Source organism: Bos mutus, chromosome 19, assembly GCF_027580195.1.
Source record: "Bos mutus isolate GX-2022 chromosome 19, NWIPB_WYAK_1.1, whole genome shotgun sequence".
Taxonomy (NCBI): domain Eukaryota; kingdom Metazoa; phylum Chordata; class Mammalia; order Artiodactyla; family Bovidae; genus Bos; species Bos mutus.
The window spans coordinates 32489275-32510431 of record NC_091635.1 but is presented as its reverse complement, the minus strand read 5'-3'; the positions used below and the strand labels follow the sequence as shown (position 1 = coordinate 32510431).

Below are 21157 nucleotides of genomic sequence, written 5' to 3'. Positions count from 1 at the left end.
AGTTACCTTGTTGTAGTACTAGAAAAGCAATTTTTTTAAATTCTGTGAAGAAACATACTAATCCGTATTCAATTTTCTAAATAATCATTGAAAATTGTGTGTTTAAAGAGTAATGCTTATTCCTCTTATATTTGTCAGCTTCCTTGAGAGGGGAGTTCAGTAGGCGTTATTATTTTTCTTCTTGGTGAAGTCATTAGATACAGAAATTAAGTGATTTCCTTCCTGGAAAAAGAGGGAATTTTTTTTTAATTATTATTTTTTTCTTTTTTTTAACCTTCAGCATCTTTCCATTGCCTTGAATTTGGAAAGGAAGGACTAGTGCAGACTGAGTATATGGTTCATCTTCAGTTGATTGGGCCAGAGCAAATTTTACTATTGAGTGGTTTCCTTAGTTTTAAAGCACCTTTTCTTTGCCTTCTTTTTCTGTTTTAAGTAAGTTTTTGCCTTTTGTTTAGACTGTTCTAGGTCTCCGGAAGCATGTTTTACATTAGGGCTCTTTTACTTGATCCCTTTATGAAAAAGTATAGGTGCAGGTGTCTCAAATAAAACGGCCCAAACACCTGGCCTGCCAAGAGTACTTGGATCATGTCCTTTGCCTAAAATAAGACTTTTAACTATTTCTTGGAAATCTATATTAAGACTGGTTTTTGAGTCTTCACGTTGCTTCTGAAGATGTGTGTTTAAATTGTAGTTTCCATCATAATAAATTGCATGTTAGCCTCTGGGCATAGTAAACGTCGCGTAGAAATATTCTTGCCAGAATGTAATAATTCATGACACAAAGCGAGATTTATCAGTACTTGCCATTCCTTAAAATGTGAGATCAAAACTCAGTGAATCACAGTAATGGTTAAAAAAGACAGTATGAATGTAAAAGACAAATATTCCACTGTGGTAGAGGTCACCAACATTTGAAGGCCACGAGAAGACAGAAAGTGGTGTCTTTGGGTGTCACTTGCAATTGTGGACCACAATTGCAATTGTGGGTCATAGGAAAAGATCAGTATATATGGATGGAAGGGTCACCGTTATTAGTTCAGTTATCATTTGTTCCCACGTTATGGTGTGTTGCCAGTCTTTTAGGATGTAGGGTAGAATGTATAGGAGAAAATGACTCGATAGGTTTGATTTATCAAAAAGCCTGGATTCCAAAAAGACTGAAATAGATGTGTTTTTTTGGTTTGTGTGGTAAGCTTTTGTTGTCTTTCATCAAATAAAGGTAAAGCAAAAATGGAGGGTGTGAGTAAACTCTTCAAAGTAGAGAGTGCAGTTCATATTTATGGATAAGAAACAAATTTGAGTAGTCTGAAAGAGAAACTTAAAGATTGTATATGAAGATTTTAAACAATACATCAAGAAGCCCTTCAAGGTAGACACCTTTTAGATTCTTGTCTCCCGTGGGTAGTGGTGTCTGGGAACTGACAGCTGCTTAATACTTGTTAGTTCTTACCTTCTGTAAGGCTTGCTTTTCTAAGCTTTTCGGCTAGCTCTATACAGTTTTAACATTGGAAGGCCCTAGCCCCCACGGAATTACTTAACTTTGTGTTTTATTGTTGTTGATTGTAAACTTGCCTTTTTTCCCCCTCTAGTTCTAACTTTTTAAAAATTACAATTTCTCCCCAAGCTTTAAGAGTGAGGGAAGAATAAGGCAGAGGTAAATTCAGCGCAGTTTTATCTAAATGTTATCAAAAACTCTGGTTCTTGTTACTTGAACCAGGAATCCCAAATGAGATCTCACTCTGAATTTTAAGTACAGCAGATTCTGCCCTTGTTTAGAAAAAGTTGCTTAAGTGGCATCAAACTTAATGGAGTCTCTCACCTTTTAATTTCTTTGTAAAAAGGGAGCAGCTTAAGGTCAGATCTGGTTAAATTCAGTTAGAGAGGAAGTGTTGAATAAAAAAGATGAATCACAATTTTGTTGTTAGAGTATTAAATAAAAAATTGCTAAAAACTGATATCTAGGCTTTCATTTGCTATTTGGCCTTTGTGACTGCTTATTAGCACCTCCACTGGAGGGTGTGAAGGGATAGAGGTGAAAAGCTAATTAGTTTAGCTTCTGCTGTTTGGTAGCATAGAGGCTTTGTAGAAATACTGGTCTGATAAGTTGAACTGTCAGGGAAGTTTCATTAAACTGTTCATATGTTACCATGGAGCACTGAGGATGTTTGAAGAGCTTACCATATTTCAAAAGATACTAGATTGCTGTTTTTCAGGGTTTGTGTGTGTGTGTGTGTGTGTGTGTGTGTTTTCAGTTAATCTTTAATTCAGTATTCTGAAGAGATAGGGTTGATTTCACTGAGATCTCTAGAGTTGAGTCAGGGACCTTCCCCTTACCCCAGCACCCTAAGAAGAAGGTATTTGCTTTTGAATTGCTTGGACCCCTTTGAGAAATCTTCGATTTTAGTTTTTTTCAGAAACACTTGTATTATTAGAGTTGTTAGAGATGAGATAAAAGTCCATTTTTCCTTCTTTGCCTTTTGTGAGCTAGACTGGTAGGAAATGAATTCAGTGATAAAGTAAAACAAATGTGATCTTACCTGTTTTGTAGCTTGGTTTTTTTTTTTTTTTTTTCCACTTAGTTACATATCAGAGATTTTTCATGTCAAGATAAAGTTTTTTTTTTTTTAAATAACTTCATAATATTCTATTGTATCTTTTAAAGTTTGCTCTTTTTTTTGTATTACAGTTCTTCAGTAAAAGAATTGTGCATATATTCTTAGGTATCTGTGAGTATTTCTGTTCAATAGGTTCCTAGAAGTGCAGTTACTAGGTAAAAGTTTGAGTAGTTGCATTTAAAATTTTGATAATGCCTTCAAAGGCTTATGTAGCCAAATTTAATAGTTTAAAAGTATACTTAAAAAGTTGGTCAGTCTGAGTGCATGTGCTTGGCAGTGTAAATGACGAGAACTTGAGGTGGACAAAGTCTGTCCTAGGTTCAGTTGGTTCCTGCTTCCTGTTAGATTTTCACTTTATGATCAGACATCCCCATTAACTTCATAATGGATCTCCATCCGATGCATTTACTGTAGAATATGCAGGTTAACTAACATATATATTGGTCCACTGTCTGTCAGGCATAGTGCTACCTCTAAGAGTTAGAAATAAAACAAGCCATTAAGTTAAAATTGCTCAGTCATGTCTGACTCTTTGAGACCCCATGGACTATGCAGTCCATGGAATTACTGGAGTGGGTAGCCTTTCTCTTCTCCAGGGATCTTCCCAACCCAGGGATCAAACCCAGGTCTCCCGCGTTTCAGGTGGATTCTTTACCAGCTGAGCCACAAGGGAAGCCCAAGAAGACTGGAGTGGGTAGCATATCCCTTCTCCAGTGCATCTTCCCAACTCAGGAATCAAATCAGGGTCTCCTGCATTGCAGGCAGATTCAAGGAAAAGGAAACAAGCCATAAGTTTCCTTTTAAGAAATATACAGTCAGTGGGGGTGACAAAATTGGGTCTTTATTTTCCATTATGACCAGGATGCCATGTGAATGCTTATTAGATCCTATAGAGGAATGAGACCCTTAACTCTACCTGGAGTGAGTGGGAAATACTTTAAAGAGCATGTGATCTTGAGCTAAAATTTGAGAAGCAAAGGTGCAAGGGCATGGAAGAACCTGGAAGTATAAATAAGATCGCGGTGGCTAGGCTGGGGACAGGTGGAAGATGAGGCTGAGTGTAAGAGGGGGCAGATGAGTGCCGTGTGGGAGTTTGGGTTCATCCTTACCCTAGTGTCACTAGGATTTTAAGTGGAAGGATTTTAAGCAGGAGCACAGCATGGTTGAATTTATGTTCCCTCTCTTTTTTCCCCTGTTTTCTCCTCTTTTAGTAATCGTTTTGGTAGTGAACACTAGGTTGAAGGCTTGCTGAGACAGGAAGAAAGAACAGTTGGGAGAGTATTGCTGTTCTGGGTTGGTGTAAGGCCTAAGAGATTCTGAACTAAGGCAGTGGTATTAAGGATGGAGTGACTGGTTATCATTCTGTCTATCGAACCCTCGCTGTTTAACCTTGGTATTTAGTCAGAATATCATCTCTTTCTGGAAGCCTCCCCTGATCCCTTTAGGCAAAACACAGAGCTTTGTCATCTAGGTTTACCTTCACACCTAATTTCTGTTTTATCTTTGGCATTGATGACACTGCTGTGGTTCTTAGTGTCTCCAGCATTAGACTGTACTGTAGTCTGTTACTCTTGTCTGATATTAGTGTATGTTTAGGTTAGATATCTATAGTAGATTGTAAACCAGAGATTGGGATCAGGGTTTATTCACATGGGGAATGTTGAAGGGCCGGAATTGGTTTTGGAATTGATAATTGGGGGCAGAGGTGTTGAAAGTAGCTGTATGGGCCATGCTAAAAGTAGAAGTGTTAGCCACTCAGTGGTGTCTGACTCTTTGCAACCCATGGACTGTAGCCCTCCAGACTCCTCTCTCCATGGAATTCTCCAGGCAAGAATACTGGAGTGGGTAGTCATTCCCTTCTCCAGGGGATTTTTCTGACCCAGGGATTGAACCCAGGTCTCTGGCACTGCAGGTAGATTCTTTACTGTCTGAGCCACCAGGGAAGCCCGATGCAGGACCCTTCCTATCCTTTAGGTTTCAAGTAAAGATGTTTTCCCCCGGGAAGCTTTCTGTGACCCCAGCACCCACTCTCAGCCTGTGTGATGGTGTTGTTCAGTTGTCCGGTTGTGTCTGACTCTTTGTGACCCCGTGGACTACAGCATGACAGACCTCCCTGTCCCTCACCATCTCCTGAAGTTTGCCACTTGTTCATGTCCTTTGCATCAGTGATGCTGTCCAGCCATCTCATCCTCTGCCCTCAGTCTTTCCCAGCATCAGGGACTTTTCCAGTGAGTTGGCTGTTCACTTCAGGTGACCATAATACTGGAGCTTCAGCTTCAGCATCAGTCCTTCCAGTGAGTATTCAGAGTTGGTGTCCCTTAGGATTGACTGGTTTGATCTTGACTCTCAGGAGTCTTCAGCACCACATTTCGAAGGCATCAATTCCTTGGCTCTCTGCCTTCTTTACGGTCCAGCTCTCACAACTGTGTGAGGGTCCCCTTAGGATTCCCTGATCAGAGTGTCTTTACTGGTCCATGTCATCCTCATAGACACTTGCTGTGGAGCTTTAAATGCTGTTGGCATTTTAATAAAATGTTTTTTGGATTTCTCATTGACTTTCCTCTAAAGACTAAAATTTAAAATCCTTGTGTCTAGCAGTTAAGTCCCTTCCAGTTTAAACTTAGCCTTATGTGTAGTATATGATAATGCACTGGGCTTCCCTGGTGTCTCAGTTGGTAAAGAGTCTGCTTGCAATGCAGTAGACCTGTGTTCAGTTCCTGGATAGGGAAGATCCCCTGGAGGAGGGCATGGCAATCCACTCCAGTATTCTTGCCTGGAGAATCCCATGGACAGAGGAGCCTGGCAGGCTACAGCTCATGGGGTTGTAAGAGTCGGACATGATTTAGCAACTAAACCAATGCAACATTGTAATAACTATACTTCAATAAAAAATAAACTAAAAAAAATAGGCATGGGTCTTCCCTGGTAGCTCAGACGGTAAAGAATCTGTCTGCAGTGCAGGAGATCTTCAATTCCTGGGTGGGGAAGATCCGCTAGAGAAGGAATAGGCTAACCACTTGGGTATTCTTGGGCTTCCCTGGTGACTGAGCTGGTAAAGAATCCCCCTGCAATGCGTGAGACCTGGGTTTGATTCCTGTGGTGGGAAGATCCCCTGGAGAAGGGAACGGCTACCCTCTCCAGAATTCTGGGCTAGAGAATTCCATGAACTGTATGTATAGTCATGGGGTGGTAAAAAGTCAGACGCGGCCGAGCGACTTTCACTTTTCACTTACAGGTTTGGATTGGAATCCTGCTTCTGTAGCTTAGTAGTGGTGTGCTCTTGGGCATGCTACTTCTGAGCACATACTCAACTTATACTGTTATTGTGATAATTAAATGAGGATGTGTATGCAAAACACTTAGCACAGAGACTGACACTGTAAAAGGTCAATTAATGTTAGTGAACAGCAGTCATGATAACAATCTATTCTCCAGCCAAGCCCTGCCCTGTTGGCATAGGAAAGTATTAGGAACTGGGGTAGTGAGGTCCACCTTATTTCTTTGTTTTATGAAAAAAAATTTGCCTCCCACTCACTCTTGTATTCTGTAACAAATCTACATTTGTAAAAGAAAAACTTTCCAGTGTGTTCCATAATGTAACTTTTGGCACTTGATCACAAAGCTGCTTTTTCCCTCTCTTTCTCAAGAAGCTGTGCGTGTACCAACCACCTGCTTCATTCAAGTTGTTCTGTGGATCATCTCCCAAATCCTTCCCTATTATTTCAATTGTGTCAGTTTCTTGATTGGTATTTCCTCGTCTTTCTCTGCTTAGCACAGTCTTATGCTTGAAAAGCCTGCCTCTGGGTCTCTGACTACTGCAAGCCTGTCAGTGAGTGCTCACAGTGCTCACTGTGTCCTCGGCACTCTATCTCGGTGAAGTTAGTGAGCACGCAAAGAAAGATACTAAGGGACTTTCCCAGTCTTGAAATATAGTTAACAAATTGACAACTAGGGGAACATTCAGATAATTTTAATTGAGTGGTGACTTTAAGTGCGTTGTACAATTTAAGCAGGAAGAAAGTTATGTGAGTCTGAATAGTCTGGAAAAGTTTTTGTGGAGATGTTGTGTATTGAAGTATTAAGTTTTGGGCTGAAAGGGTAGAAGGGCCTTCAGTTAGAGGCAACAGCATAGGCAGAAATGATGAGTTGAACCTGGGGGTGGTCTCTAGATCCATGCCAGTTGATGCACTTGTTTTGATGCTAAGTTTCACCTTGGAGAATTTGGACTCGTGAGAAATGTACTAGGAGCTATTCTTGAGTAAAGAAGTGAAGTGATGAAAAGGTAAGGAATGGATTAGACGAGGGAGCCCCTACCTCCGGGCTGTGCTCCTGGCAGATCAGTGGCAGCCTTAGATCACAAATAAAGCGCACAGTAAGTGTAATGTGCTTGAATCATAGCGAAACCGTCCCCTCCCCCCACGCCTGGTCTGTGGAAGAATTGTCTTCCACAGAATCAGTTCTTGTTGACCAATAGGTTGGGGACTGCTGGATTAGAGGACTGAGACTTCAGTCAGAAAGCTGTTAAGATCATTTAGGTGTGAGCTGATACACCCGGGCTGGGTTTGGATTGGTACTGCTAGGAATGGAGAGGATATACCAAACCTAAATGGTTCCCCCTGCCTCCCAACCTGAACAGCTTTATGAGAAATAAATGGGAGGATTTTATCTTAAAGAAGGTGAAATTATGAGGGAAATGACAACCTTCTCTTTTCTTAAGAGCTTTCCTATTTGTGTCACCTAGTTGGCTTTTCTGCAGACTTTCAGGCGCTTCTGAAGCCTGGAGGAGACTTTGACAATTCTGCTGTGGTGACCGCCTTAGTTGTAAGTTCTTGTTGTATCCTGTCTAGATTATTGCAATAACTTCTTCACTGGCCTTTGACTTTTTACTTTCTTTTAATCCATCTTATACAGCTGTTCTCTGTAGCACAGTTCTCGTGTCACTCCATATATGAAAAACCTTTAATGATTTTCTGCTGCCTTTAAGTCTGAGTAAAAACTGGCTTTTGAACGTTGTCCATTAATGATCTGGCTTCAGACTGCGTTTTCACCTTTTTCTATAGGGTTTCCTCTTGTTAAAATATGCTTTATAATTCAAACAAGTTGATCATTTCGTCTAACCTCCAGGATGTCTGCTTTTCCCATACCTTTTCCTCTCACTGGAATGCCCCATTACCTTCTTTTGCCTCCGCCTTTTACATAATGAAATTTTAGCTAACTTTCAAGCTTCAGCTTAAATTTTGATGACTTCACACACCCTTCTCTAACCATCCTTCCTGTGTCTTTTTTCCCTTTGTACAGAGTAATGAGGTAATGGTGGAACGAGGTTAGTAGAAGCCACATTATGGGCAGGTTTTTCTTCCCCATCTGATTTTTGCTTCTGTTTTCAGTGCAAGTGTGGTTGTTGGCCACCCAAATGTCCAGACCCTTCCCTTTGGGCCTTGGCAGCTAATCAACATTGTTGCAAGGTGGATGCTGTCAGTTTATTCTTGTGTAACCGGAGTCCTGTCTTGGGAGTTTACAAGGGAGTAAGGTGTGGCTTTCATTTGTAGGTGTGGAGTTAGTTTGTGACTTGCACTATTTGAAGCAGCCAGATATGTATGATTTTTGGAAATCTATGTTTAGAAATGTATATGTATGTATATACATCTGTAGATACAGAATCTATCTCTAGAGAGTGGCTCTCAATTGGGGGGTGTGATTTTGCCCCCTTGGGGACATTTGGCATGTCTGAAGGCATTTTTGGTTGTCATAATTTCCAGGAGGGAGCAGCGGGCCTCTAGGCCAGGGATGCTGCTAAACCACCTGCAGGGGCCCAGGAGAGACCCCCTTCCCACAGCAGAAACTTACTCGGCACAAGGCGGTAGTGCTGCGGTGGAGAAGCTCTGTCCTGGGGTGTACTTTGGCTTCCAGAGTGTCACTTGTGTTAGGAGGAAGTTTGTTCTTGAATCTATATTGCCATTTATAATAATCATACGTACAGGAAGGGGCCTTAGAGGTCATGTATTTGAACTGTATTCTAACTTAAATCCCTCAGAACAGTGTTCTGCACAATATTAATACAATGAAAAAAGATGTTTATTTGTTAGAGGTGCGAATACTTGAGCAGTATTCAGTATAACGAGGAGAACGCAATGGCACCCCACTCCAGTACTCTTGCCTGGAAAATCCCATGGATGGAGGAGCCTGGTGGGCTGCAGTCCATGGGGTCGCTGGGAGTCGGACACGACTGAGCGACTTCCCGTTCACTTTTCACTTTCACGCATTGGAGAAGGAAATGGCAACCCACTCCAGTGTTCTTGCCTGGAGAATCCCAGGGACGGGGGAGCCTGGTGGGCTGCCGTCTTTCGGGTCGCATAGAGTCGGACACGACTGAAGCGACTTAGCAGCAGCAGCAGCAGCAGCATAATGAAGTGCATTGTGAATCTCATCAGCGAAGTTTTTCCTAACTGTGTTTGCCTACTGAACCCATTTGACATCTTCCAGTCCCCAAAATGCTTCCTTGGGACTGGGATGGACACTGTTAATTTTAATTAGGTAGTTCAAATTTTCATAGCCTTTTAAAGGACCTTGATAAGATAGCCCTTCTTGTGTCTGTTAAGCTTACTGCTGAATCATAGTTTATGTCAGTGGCTGCAGGTGCATTAGGTCCATCTTTTTTTTTTTTTTTTTTTTGGTCAGATTGTGGTTTATTAGATGAACTAAAAGTTGGAATATTTTAGGTTTCTTTATTCTGAGTGTACAATGTAACTTTACTATCTGTCCCCACCAGTGAACTGGAAATTAAAATCACAGCCAGAAACCTACCACTTAGCTTGTAATGAGGATTAATAAGTTACTTATAGCTTTTAATGCTTTGTATTCTTTGGAGAAGGGTGATTTATCAAAAGGTGTTCTGCTGTTTTTGTAACACTCAAGTTTGACAGTTTCTCTCTGCTCTAAATTGTTAAGTCACTACAACGTTTTTGGGATTTAAGTGGGATGGGAATTGTTTCCATCAACATTTTGCTCATTATGTTAAATTTAAGAACATTTTTGTAATATTTTGCCTTATTCACATTTTTTTGACTCTTTAAAAATTTACATTATTTTTGCCTTCTTCCCTTGTATTATACAAGCAATTTGTGTTTATGGAGGAGACATTACATAAGCCAGAAAATAAAAAACAAAAGAATCTTACCACCTCCTTTTTAAAACTGAAATGAGGTCACAGTATACATTTTATTTTTTAACACCTTTTTTCTACTTAACAGTTTTTCGTTTTAGTACTATTTGCTTTTTTCCCATAGGTTATAGTAATAGTGCAAATAATGGGCTCTTGTGCCAGGCAGCACTAAGTTAAGTAATTGAAAGTATTTTATGTAATCATTTCTGCAGCCTTCTGAGGTCAGTTCTGTTATTTGCAGATGAAGTTGAGAGAGCAAAATAGTTAAATGATTTAAATAGGGGTGGTGCCAGATGTGAACCTGTACCTGCTCTCTTACCTATGCATGGTGGGTTTGGGGAGTGATACTGCATCTCGGCACAGCATTTCAAGTCAATGAGGGGAGGCGGGTGTAGAGTCCAGTATATTTTTTTTTTGCAGTTTTGATATAGAAAGATAAAGATTTCGGAGTTAGGAATGGAATTTCTTCTGAAGATGTCACTTTTCCCCTTCCCTGTTTATTGAGACACATTGTTTAGTAACTGCTCTTTTCATTGTACTCCATGGGGATTTTGAGACCAAGGAGGGAGTGTGAGCAAAATACATTTGCCTTTGAGGCGTATATGATTAATGTCAAGTTCTCAGATGTGCTTTCAGAGGGTCAGAGAAATATTGAAAGAGGTGGGATTTGAGTCAGCATATTTTTCTTTTAGTTGCAGATTTTAAAGAAATAATTCTGAAATAACTTTGGAATGTTGATTGCTTAAGCACCTTCTGTGGTGTGATGTTAATTACAACCCACTTTTTATGTGTGCTGGGTGAGCATGGGTTTTCCATAGGTTTTGTGGAAGCTGTGTAACATCTGTGTCCTTGCTTGGGTCCCAGAGGGAGGCTGCTTCCTGCCATTGCTGAGACAGACTGTAGTGCTTTGGGGCAGTAGGCTCCATCTACTCCTCTCACTCGTCATATTAACCATCTGACAGTGATAATGTGCCTCCTTGCACGGCTAGTGCTAAGTCGCTTCAGTCATGTCCGACTCTTTGCACCCCTATGGACTGTAGCCTGCCGGCTCCTGTGTCCCTGGGATTCTCCAGGCAGTAGTATTGGAGTGGGTGGCCATTTGCATGGCTAGTACCAACTGTATATTGTTATCAGTTTGAACGAGGATATTGAGTTGATTGGAAGATCAGATAGTGGTTTTTGTTTATGGTAGAAAATGCTTTTCCCATTATTAAATTGACTCAAGGTATTTTGAATAAAGAGCTTATTACATTGGTTCATCTGCCAATTGAACCAATGTAATAATACAGCTATTTTTTAAATTACATTAGAAATTACTTTTAAATTTAAAATCAAAAATAGGAAAAGTGGACATAGAACAGTTAGTTACACAGAATGCTGTATGCCAGCAAGTCCATAAGGATGAAACTCTAATCCTCAGAAGGTCTAGTTTAATGAATATAGGCTGTTTGTTAAAGGCATTACAAGCTTAGAGTAAGAAAATTTTGGCAATTACGTAGAGCGGTAGACATGTTTGACGTGTAAGTGTATTGGTAGCTCAGACAGTGAAGAATCTGCCTGCAGTACAGGAGACTGAGGTTCGATCCCTGGGTTAGGAAGATCCCCTAGAGAAGGGAATAGCAATCCACTCCAGTATTCTTGCCTGGAGAATCCCATGGACAGAGGAGCCTGGTGGGCTACAGTCCATGAGTCTCAAAGAGTTGGACATGACTGAACAACTAACACTGTTCTCAGTCATTTACTTAAGGTAAAGAGTCTTAGTGTAGTACTACATGGCTCACTATCCTGTGTTGATTTTTATCTAAAGATAAAATGTTTGACCAAACTGAAAGTTGCACTCATTTTTTTGAGAGAGGAGGAGGTTGCTTTTAGTTCAGTGATGCACAAACTTTTTGATTTCAAGGCCCCTTTCCACTTTTAAAAAATGTCGAAAACCACAAAGAACTTTGGTGGGTTATTATCAATAGTTGATTAGAAACTTCAAGAAATTTAAAGAATAATTATTTACTGGGACTTCCTGGCGATCAGGTGATTAGGACTCTGCTTTCACTGCCTAGGGCACGGGTTCAGTCCCTGGTTGGGGAACTATGATCCTACAAGCTGGGCAGTACGGCCACACAGTAAAGGGAAAAAAAATTAATAATTCATTTAAAAATCATCAACCTATTACATATTATGGACAATATTTTTTATCAGAACAACAAAAATTAAGTGGTAATGGCATTATTTTACATTTTTGCAAGTCTTTCTAATGTTTGGCTTAATAGAAAACAGCTGGGTTCTCATATCTCCTTCTGCATTCATTCTGTTGTGATAATGTTGTTTTGGAAGTATGTACAGAAAATCTGACCTCATACAAATGTGTAGTTTGGAAAAGAGACAAGTATTTAGTAGCCTTTTAAAGTGTGCGTATCCTTTGACACTGCCCACACTTGACGAGTAGTAGTTCATAAAGGTTAGCTGCACTGTGGAATTTAAAGCCGTATCAGTGAGCTTTTCATACTCTGTCAGATTAATCCATTTGGTCTGTCTTAACACTTACTTTTACCCATGCACGAGTTTCTAAGGAGCATTGGTCATTTGATCACTAACAGAGTTATGCAGCTCTTCCAAAGGTTGACACATTTCATTATGTGGTATCCAGTTCTCGTTCACTAATAATCAGCAGTAGTCTGTTTAATCAGAAATGACTAAGTATTGGGGAAATGTTCCAAGTTTATGGTGGTGGATACACATTTTCAAAATACTTATTTTTGCATAATAACTCAGATTTTATCATTAGCAACAAACCTCATATTGGGTTTCCTTGGAGTGACAGGTTCACTTTGTTCATTTGCAAGAAAATGTCTGCTCAATATTCAAGTCTGTATAATCGTAGTTTGTCAGTTGTTCTGCCAAGTAAAAATAGTGTTACATGGAAGAAGCTTCTAGTTCAACTTGTAACTCAGTTTTCTTAAAGCAGTAGAAGTGCTCTATGTGTACTTTCCCTTCCATTGCACAGAATATTTAGATACACGTATACACATGCACTGAAGACTTGAGTGGAGATTTAATAAAGTTCCTAATTTCTGTATTTCATCAAGGATATCAAAGTTCATTATAATAACCCTTTAAAAAAAGTTTTATTTTTTTAACTAAATGAGTAAAGAATACAGTGACCAGAGGCTCTTAGTACATTTAGGTACCTCTGCTTTGATTTTTGCTAAGGTACCAGCAGTTTTGCTCAGACTTGTCTTGGCATCCTTATCGCAAACGTCAACACTGTGGAAAAAGGCAAATAATGTTTAATATTATTATGAAAAGTTTGATCTTGTGGACCTCTGAAATGGTCTGTGAGCTCTCAAGAAGTTTGTAGGCCACACTATAGTACCTGCTGGCTTAGTTCTTTACATAGATTTCCTTTTACTCTCAGACCAGACAAATCAAAAGGGATGAAGAAGAGGCACACTGCTGAGGTTTTTAGCTGGGGTTACTCGGTGAAAGCAATTTCCTGAGATGATAAAACTGGGTGAGAAGTAAAAAGAAATCCAGTTTTGAGCTTCAGGGGGCTTGAGGTACATAGAGGTGAGGATGTTGATTAGTGCAGCTGAAGGTGTTTTTCTGAGTGACCAGAGGACTTACACATTGCTATCAAGATTGTTGCCAAGGAAGTGAGTTGAGAGAGAAGAGGGCAGAAGGGACCTTGCTGTCAAGGACGTCGGGAAAGAAGAATTTCCAGAAGAGTGGGGTGGTCAGCACTACCTCATGCTTCAGAGAAGTCAGATAGAATGGGGACTGAGACTTGAGCATGGGATTTGATAATGAGATTGCTTGTGACCTTTGCCAGAGCCGTAGGAGTAGAAGGCAGATTACAGAAGAGTGAGAAGGGCAGAGGCAGCTATTTATAACTATTCTTTCAAGAAGTTGTGAAGAAAAGAGACACATTGATTGGGCAATTAATTTGAGAGGTGGGCCATACTGAGAACAGTGGGAAAAAAAGAAAATTGATGAAATAAGCTGGCATTACAGGTGTGATACAGTAAAACTTTTAGTATGATCTATCTTACAGAGAAGTGGGAAGCTGACAAACATTGGATCCTTTGGCCAGAAATGTACAGACATTTGGCATACAGACTTTGGGTAGGGAATGAGGAGTTCTTACTAATTCTTTTCTGTTTGATTCCTGGTGTTTAGTTTGATACATTTGCTTTAAATTCACTAATTTCAAGAAGTTTTAAAGCTGTTTTTCTTTTAAATGCAGATGATTTGATTTTAACAGTCTGTGACTACTTTCAATGTATGGTAACAAATGACCAAAAGGAAGGATGGAATTCTTTTCTTTTGTAGAGTTGTGGCCCCGCCCCAACACCCTCCCCTTTTGGTTTGAGTGTTCTCTTGAAGACAGAGTTTGGTTAACAGCCTCCATGATGTTTGTATTAAAAACATGTGTGTTGTTTTCTAATGTGTTTGTATTTCTAACTTTCTTTTCTTCTTTCTCTTCTAGTCTGTTCTCTGGGGAGGCGGTAAGGGGCTGTGGAGCTGGCCTCGGCACCGGGAGAGGCTGGACTTCCTGTCTCTCTGTGCTGAATGGCTGCGATGGCGCCCGCTCTCACTGACGCAGCAGCTGAAACACACCATATCCGGTTCAAACTGGCTCCCCCATCCTCCACTTTGTCCCCTGGCAGTGCCGAGAATAACGGCAACGCCAACATCCTTATTGCTGCCAACGGAACCAAAAGAAAAGCCATTGCTGCAGAGGATCCCAGTCTAGACTTCCGAAATAATCCTACCAAGGAAGATTTGGGAAAGCTGCAACCACTGGTGGCATCTTATCTCTGCTCCGATGTAACATCTGTTCCCTCAAAGGAATCACTGAAGTTGCACGGTGTCTTCAGCAAGCAGACAGTACTCAAATCTCACCCTCTCTTATCTCAGTCCTATGAACTCCGAGCTGAGCTGTTGGGAAGACAGCCAGTTTTGGAGTTTTCCTTAGAAAATCTTAGAACCATGAATACAAGTGGTCAGACAGCTCTGCCACAAGCACCTGTAAATGGATTGGCGAAGAAATTGACTAAAAGTTCAACACATTCTGAGCATGACAATTCCAGTCCCCTTAATGGGGGAAAACGGGCTCTCACTTCATCTTCTCTTCAGGGGGGTGAAGTGGTGGCATCTGAGTCTGGGGACTTGAAAGGGGGTATGACCAATTGCACTCTTCCACATAGAAGCCTTGATGTAGAACATACAACTGTATTTAGCAATAATAGCACTGCAAACAAATCTTCTGTAAATTCCATGGAACAGCCGGCACTTCAAGGAAGCAGTAGGTTATCACCTGACACAGACTCCAGTTCTAACGTGGGGGGTGTCAAGTTAGAGGGTAAAAAGCCTCCCCTGTCTTCCATCCTTTTCAGTGCTTTAGATTCTGACACCAGGATAACAGCTTTACTGCGGCGGCAGGCTGACATTGAGAGCCGGGCCCGCAGGTTACAGAAGCGCTTACAGGTTGTGCAAGCCAAGCAGGTGGAGAGGCACATACAGCATCAGCTGGGTGGATTTTTAGAGAAAACTTTAAGCAAGCTGCCAAACTTGGAATCCTTGAGGCCCCGGAGCCAGTTGATGCTGACTCGAAAGGCCGAAGCTGCATTGAGAAAAGCTGCCAGTGAGACCGCTGCTTCAGAGGGACTTAGCAACTTCCTGAAAAGTGACTCAATTTCAGAAGAATTGGAGAGATTTACAGCCAGTGGTATAGCTAACTTGAGGTGCAGTGAACGAGCATTTGATTCCGACATCACAGACAGTAGTTCAGGAGGAGAGTCTGATATCGAAGAGGAAGAACTGGCCAGAGCTGACCCTGAGCAGCGCCACGTACCCCTGTGAGTAGAACCATGCATAATGTCGTTTTCATTATGGAGAAAGACTTGGTGAATTCCCATCATGGGAAGACAGGGCTTCTTGGTATGATGGGTGCCTACAAACTGTTTTGTCTTTTTCCTAATTTTAGGTGGGGGGGGGGAACATATATACCTGCTAGTGAAGAAATGGAAGGTATTTTTGGTTTTGTGTTGCTGTAGGGTAAAAGCTGCTAATTTCCCATGGAAATCTTATTAAGAGAAAACTAGAAGACTTCTAGTTTGTAAAACTACCCATTCTTTCATAGTGAACAATTAGATTTCTTTTGAAACCATATGTAGGATGTTTTGTAAGTTTCTGAGGCTTGGCTTCAGATTGTTTCTAGTAAGTGGGGCAAAAGTTTAGTTGACCTAGTTAAGTTCTCTGGAATTTATGGTTGCTTTTAATTGAGCTTTTAGCAGAGAATGTACCTGGTTTTCAGTTTTGACATTTGAGATTTCCTTATAAAAAAAATAAGGACTTATAATCAGGAAGTGCTTCAGAGTATTTTGTAGGTTGTCTCCAAGCATGATATTCTGTCACAACCTGATTCTCTTCGTAAAAGAAACCTTTATAGGTTTGGGTTTTATTTTCTTTCAGCTAAGTTAAATGTATTGACATATTTGGGATAAATTCTTACTGGATTTTCAAAATGTGTTGGGTTGAGGAAAATTCTCCATAAGCTCTTTGTGGCACTTTACATGGACCTGGTAGAGACATACATGATTTATCTCCTGGTCCTACATTTAGTTCTAAGATAAGAAAGTACAGTATATCTCCTTAAACATAGATCTGCATTTATCTAGACTTCATGAGAGAGGGAAACAAGAGTAGTTGGAAAAGAGGGGAGAAGAGTTAACTAGTAGATCCTCTTTGGGTGGGAATGTTGTGAAGTTTGGATTGCTAGAGAAGACTGGAGTAGGTGGCTATGTTGGAATAGTTGACTGTCCCTTGTCTGTAATAAAAAGGTGACTTACTGGAGACTTTATTGAGACAGCTATGCTTCTAAGCATAAGTAGATTTCCTTTTTTTTTCCTCCAGTTTGTTATAAACATGGATAATACTGTATCTGAGTATGAAATTTGGGTTTATGTTTCTGTTTTGAGTGAAAAAAATCTGGATAATCGTGCTGGATTTTTTCCCTTTAGACCAAGTGCCATTATCACTTGTAAGCTTAGTGTGCTCAAGAGTCCACTTCTATATTCAGGTCTAAAGCAAATACATTTCAGAGCATTGCTGTAACATAGTTCCCTTTCCTTAAATGGATTAGTAGCTTCAGTCAGCTTGCCAATATTTGTGGCATTACTCCCACTGACTTTGCTACATAAACTGCAGTTTTAAGAAACCTTGTCAACAGTTGAATATTCTGTTTGAGTGATTTTGTGTAAAGATAGTGTAGTTGAAGCCTTTAAAGTTTCCTGCACTTATCTTGTGTATTTGAAGAAAAACATCTAGAATCTATAAGAATGTTTTCGAGAGACATTGTATTGGCAACATTTCTTAGTTTTGGTAATGTTGTGGGTAACATTCCAACCCAGTGAAACCAGAATGCCTATGAGAGAACTTTTTTTACATCATGTAGTAGTCTGTTGACTTCAAAAGACCTCTTAGTCCACCTGCTTAGGTTTGGGCATTCTTCTCACAGTGGTTTGTTGATTGGAAGGATGTAAATTAAAAAGACAGCAAAGGGATTATTTTAGGAAACCTCTTGGGATCAGTTTAATAATGCTTTTAAAAGTTGAATTTCCATGCTTCAGATCGTATTAAAGTAAGGACGATTTGGGCGCTAAAAGTACTGTCAAGTAAATATGCTTTTTGCAAATTATGATATATATGAATTTAAATTAAAGCCACCAATAAAGTGCAAATACTTTTAACTTATTGTTTTAAGCAAGGTCACCAGATTGACTCCCAAGGTTGGTATTTAGCCAGGGTCTTTGTTGACCACCTGAGTATTTTAAAGGTTTTCAACCACTGGCCAGTGAAAGTGGAGACAGCGCTGTGATTAAAAAAGAGAAAGAAGTTCTTTGGATGCAGAGAAACCTTTTCTTTGTGATTTAAAGTCCCTCCCAAATCTCATAACTGCATTTATAATTCTTGAGTCCTAGAATAAGAAGTTAGTTAAAAAAATAAAAAAGAAGTTAAGTCTTCAGGGGCTTGACCCAGCTGGTGAATTTCAACTTTTTACCTCTTTGAACAGCCTGTCTAGTATTTCACTCCCTTGTTGAAGTACTGTCAGAGATAAAGTCACTAGATTTAGTCTGGTGGCCATAATGAAAATATTTAGTAGAGAAGATTTGAATTGTTTTTAAGTGATGTTGCTTAAATTACAAGTGGATGATGATTCTCTGAAAATTACAAGCTTTCACCAAGAATTCATTTGTGTTTTTCCTAACTTTTTAATAAAAGAGAAAAAATCTGTAATTCATTGTAAGTCCTAGGCACATGCTGTCCAGCAGCAGAATGATTGGTTTTATATATTGTCAAGAATTACATGTATATCATTGTTTTGTTCTGTTTTGTTTTTACAATTAGTGAATTCTAATATAGCTGGATGACACAGCAGAAGAGAAAGTATTTTCTTTTTCCTTGATTTAATTTTTTATGGTTAACTGATTTTATGTTTAGTTTAAAATTGTTACACCTTTTTGTTTTAAGCTTTTTAGAAGATCATCTGAAAATGTTTTATGTATATATCTTCCTGTCTTGGTACATGTACCTACTTCTTTGGAAATTCTGCACTACGTTGGGTTTGACCTATATTATTGTTTAGTAACATCACTGTGGAATGAGCAGGAATTGAAACATTATCTTAAATTCTTTTTATTGAAGTATAAATTCTTTGATTTATAATGTGTTAATTTCTAGTATACACCAAAATGCTTCCATTGTACGTACATATTCCATTATACATAACGTTATACGTTATACATATGGGTTTTTTTTTTCATATATTTTCCATTATGGATGATTATAGGATATTGAATCTAGTTCCTTGTGCTATACAACAGTAGGACTTTTTTTTTTTTAATCTATTTTATATGTAGTATTTGTATCTGCTAATTGCAGACTCGTAATTTATCCCTCTCCCTTTGGAATCATAAGTTTGTTTTCTACACAGTTGAGTTGTTTCGTAAATAAATTTCATATTTTAAGATCCCACAAATAAATGATATATGGTATTTGTCTTTCTCATCTGACTTCACTTAATATGAATAATCTCTAGGTCTGTCCACATTGCTGCAAATGGCATTATTTCATTCTTTTTAAAAGCAGCATCATCTTGAATGAGGGACTAGAAAGGAAGCTGTATGTTTCAATAAATACCTCAGTGTTTGGTTCTTAATTGTGGAAGTAGGAATAAAAGCGTTTAGTCGCCTCATGTGTTTATCATAGAACTGCTGAGTATGCGCTTGTGCTCCCACACTCTTCTGCACTTTGGTTTTTCTTTGTATTTCTCCTTTTCATATCTAAGTTTCGTACTGCTATTTTGTTCTGAATTCCTGGACCCATACTCAATTTTGCTCAATTTAGTTTTCATTTTCTTACCCTTGTACTTACAAACTTCTGTAGTAAGTACTTGTGAAGAAAAAAATTTTTTCCAGATATTAAATGTGTTTTTAGATCAACAGCTTGTGGGTTCTTACTGTTGTACCTTTTTTTTTTAAGCCTCATTCTTGGCTTCATTTTGTTCTCCCTGTTCTTGTTTTATTTTCATGGGTTTTTTGTTTGTTTGTTTAATTTATTCTAAACTTTATTTCATTTGTGTGATAGCTTCCTGAAGTCTGTTCTGATCAGAGTTGCGTAAAAGTAAACTAGATGTTCAGTTCAGTGAACTAAGTTATTTGAATTTTGGATTGTCTTGATTGTAGTGACTTTGCTCTATTTCTGAGGAATTTCATCCTTTTGGAGTTTATGAAGACTTCACGGTATCATAAATTACTAGCATGTTCATAGGTTTTGCTTTTTAAGTACTATGGAATGCTTTGTGTTGTAGTTCCTGCTTGAATTTGTTAAGTATGCACAAATGATGTTGCCAAGGATGGCAGTCAACTTGATTTGTCCTTATTTTCATGTTCCTTCTCCTCTCACAGAGTGATGGGAGTGAGAGATCTATTAGCTGGAAGCCTAACATCTAACCCTTCTTTACCTTAGACTAGCTTTGTTACCACTTTCCTAATAAAAATGAGAAAATTGATCTCCAAGGCTTAAACTGCTCTGAATTGTGACAACTCTATCTTTAACATCAATGGAGCTTTTCTCATCATCATCTTTTGCTTTTGGGGAATCTGAGGCAAAGTTCCTTGTGAGTCACTGGAATACCTTGAAACAAAATGGCTTTCTTGACTTTGACTTAGAGTTTTGATTCTTTTACCTTATGTCCCCCCAGCCCTTACCACCCCATAATCCATTAAAATGGTTATTGTATATCTTACTGGGTGTGATACATATGTGGAAATAAGTCTATTATGTTCTTAGAGAAGTTACTTTGGAGCCAAGTGAACTTTGACTTGCCAAACACCTTGTTCTAATCTAATCACTGATTGAATGCCCCAGGTTTTTCTGCTAGCATGCATATGACATCCAGTGGCTGAAATAGGAACTTGTGTGTTTTCTCCTTCTTCTCCCCCTGCCCCCTTTTTTTCTGAGAAGTTACGTAGGTAGTGAGAATTATTCTTAGTGCTTCTTGTGTGATTCTGAAGGCAGGAAGTTAGGCAGCAAGAATTTGGGGTCTACTTATTTGCTGCACATCTAGATGCTCCAGATATTTCCTGTTGCCTTCGGATTGGTGTTTTCATTCTGTAAAATTGAGTGATGTACATTTGACCCTTGAACAACACTGGGGTTAGTGATGCCCAGCCTCTTCCTCTGTATCTGGATTCAGCCAACCACAGATCATAGTAACTGTTGAAAAAAATCTGCATCTAAGTGAATGTGCACAGTTTAAACCTGTGTTGTTTAAGGATCAACTATTTTCTTTTAAAGTGGTCATATGTAGGTACTTATGAACAAACATGTAAGACATCAGATGTCGTAGGTAAATAAACTGAATTTCTGTGCACAAAAAGTATATAATTTTGATGTGTATTGGAGACATGGGAGATAAAGTTGAATACTTAGAACAGTGCCTGGCATGTACTGCTGCTGCTGCTAAGTCACTTCAGTCGTGTCCGACTCTGCGACCCCATAGACGGCAGCCCACCAGGCTCCCCTGTCCCTGGGATTCTCCAGGCAAGAACACTGGAGTGGGTTGCCATGTCCTTCTCCAGTGCGAGAAAGTGAAGTCCCTCAGTCGTGTCCGACTCTTCTCGACCCCATGGACTGCGGCCTACCAGGCTCCTCCGTCCATGGGATTTTCCAGGCAAGAGTACTGGAGTGGTTTGCCATTGCCTTCTCCGGCCTGGCATGTACTAATACGTAGTAAATGTTGGATGATAGAAATGAAATAGGAAGAGATCACAACTGGTTGATGGAACTGGAAAGAAAGGATAGTAGAAATGAGCCTTGA

At 39.5% G+C, this 21157-nt stretch overlaps 1 protein-coding gene across 5 annotated transcripts in view; it reads left to right on the top strand.

Moving 5' to 3' along the window:
* Positions 1-21157, top strand: part of KANSL1 (KAT8 regulatory NSL complex subunit 1) — a 173396-nt gene that overhangs the window by 29763 nt on the left and 122476 nt on the right. For all 5 annotated transcript variants that reach the window (XM_070390012.1, XM_070390011.1, XM_070390013.1 and 2 more), the window contains one exon: positions 14261-15632. In XM_070390012.1, coding sequence (XP_070246113.1) covers positions 14344-15632 — 1289 coding nt within the window. In that variant the 5' untranslated portion in view covers positions 14261-14343. The remainder of the gene's footprint in view (positions 1-14260; positions 15633-21157) is intronic.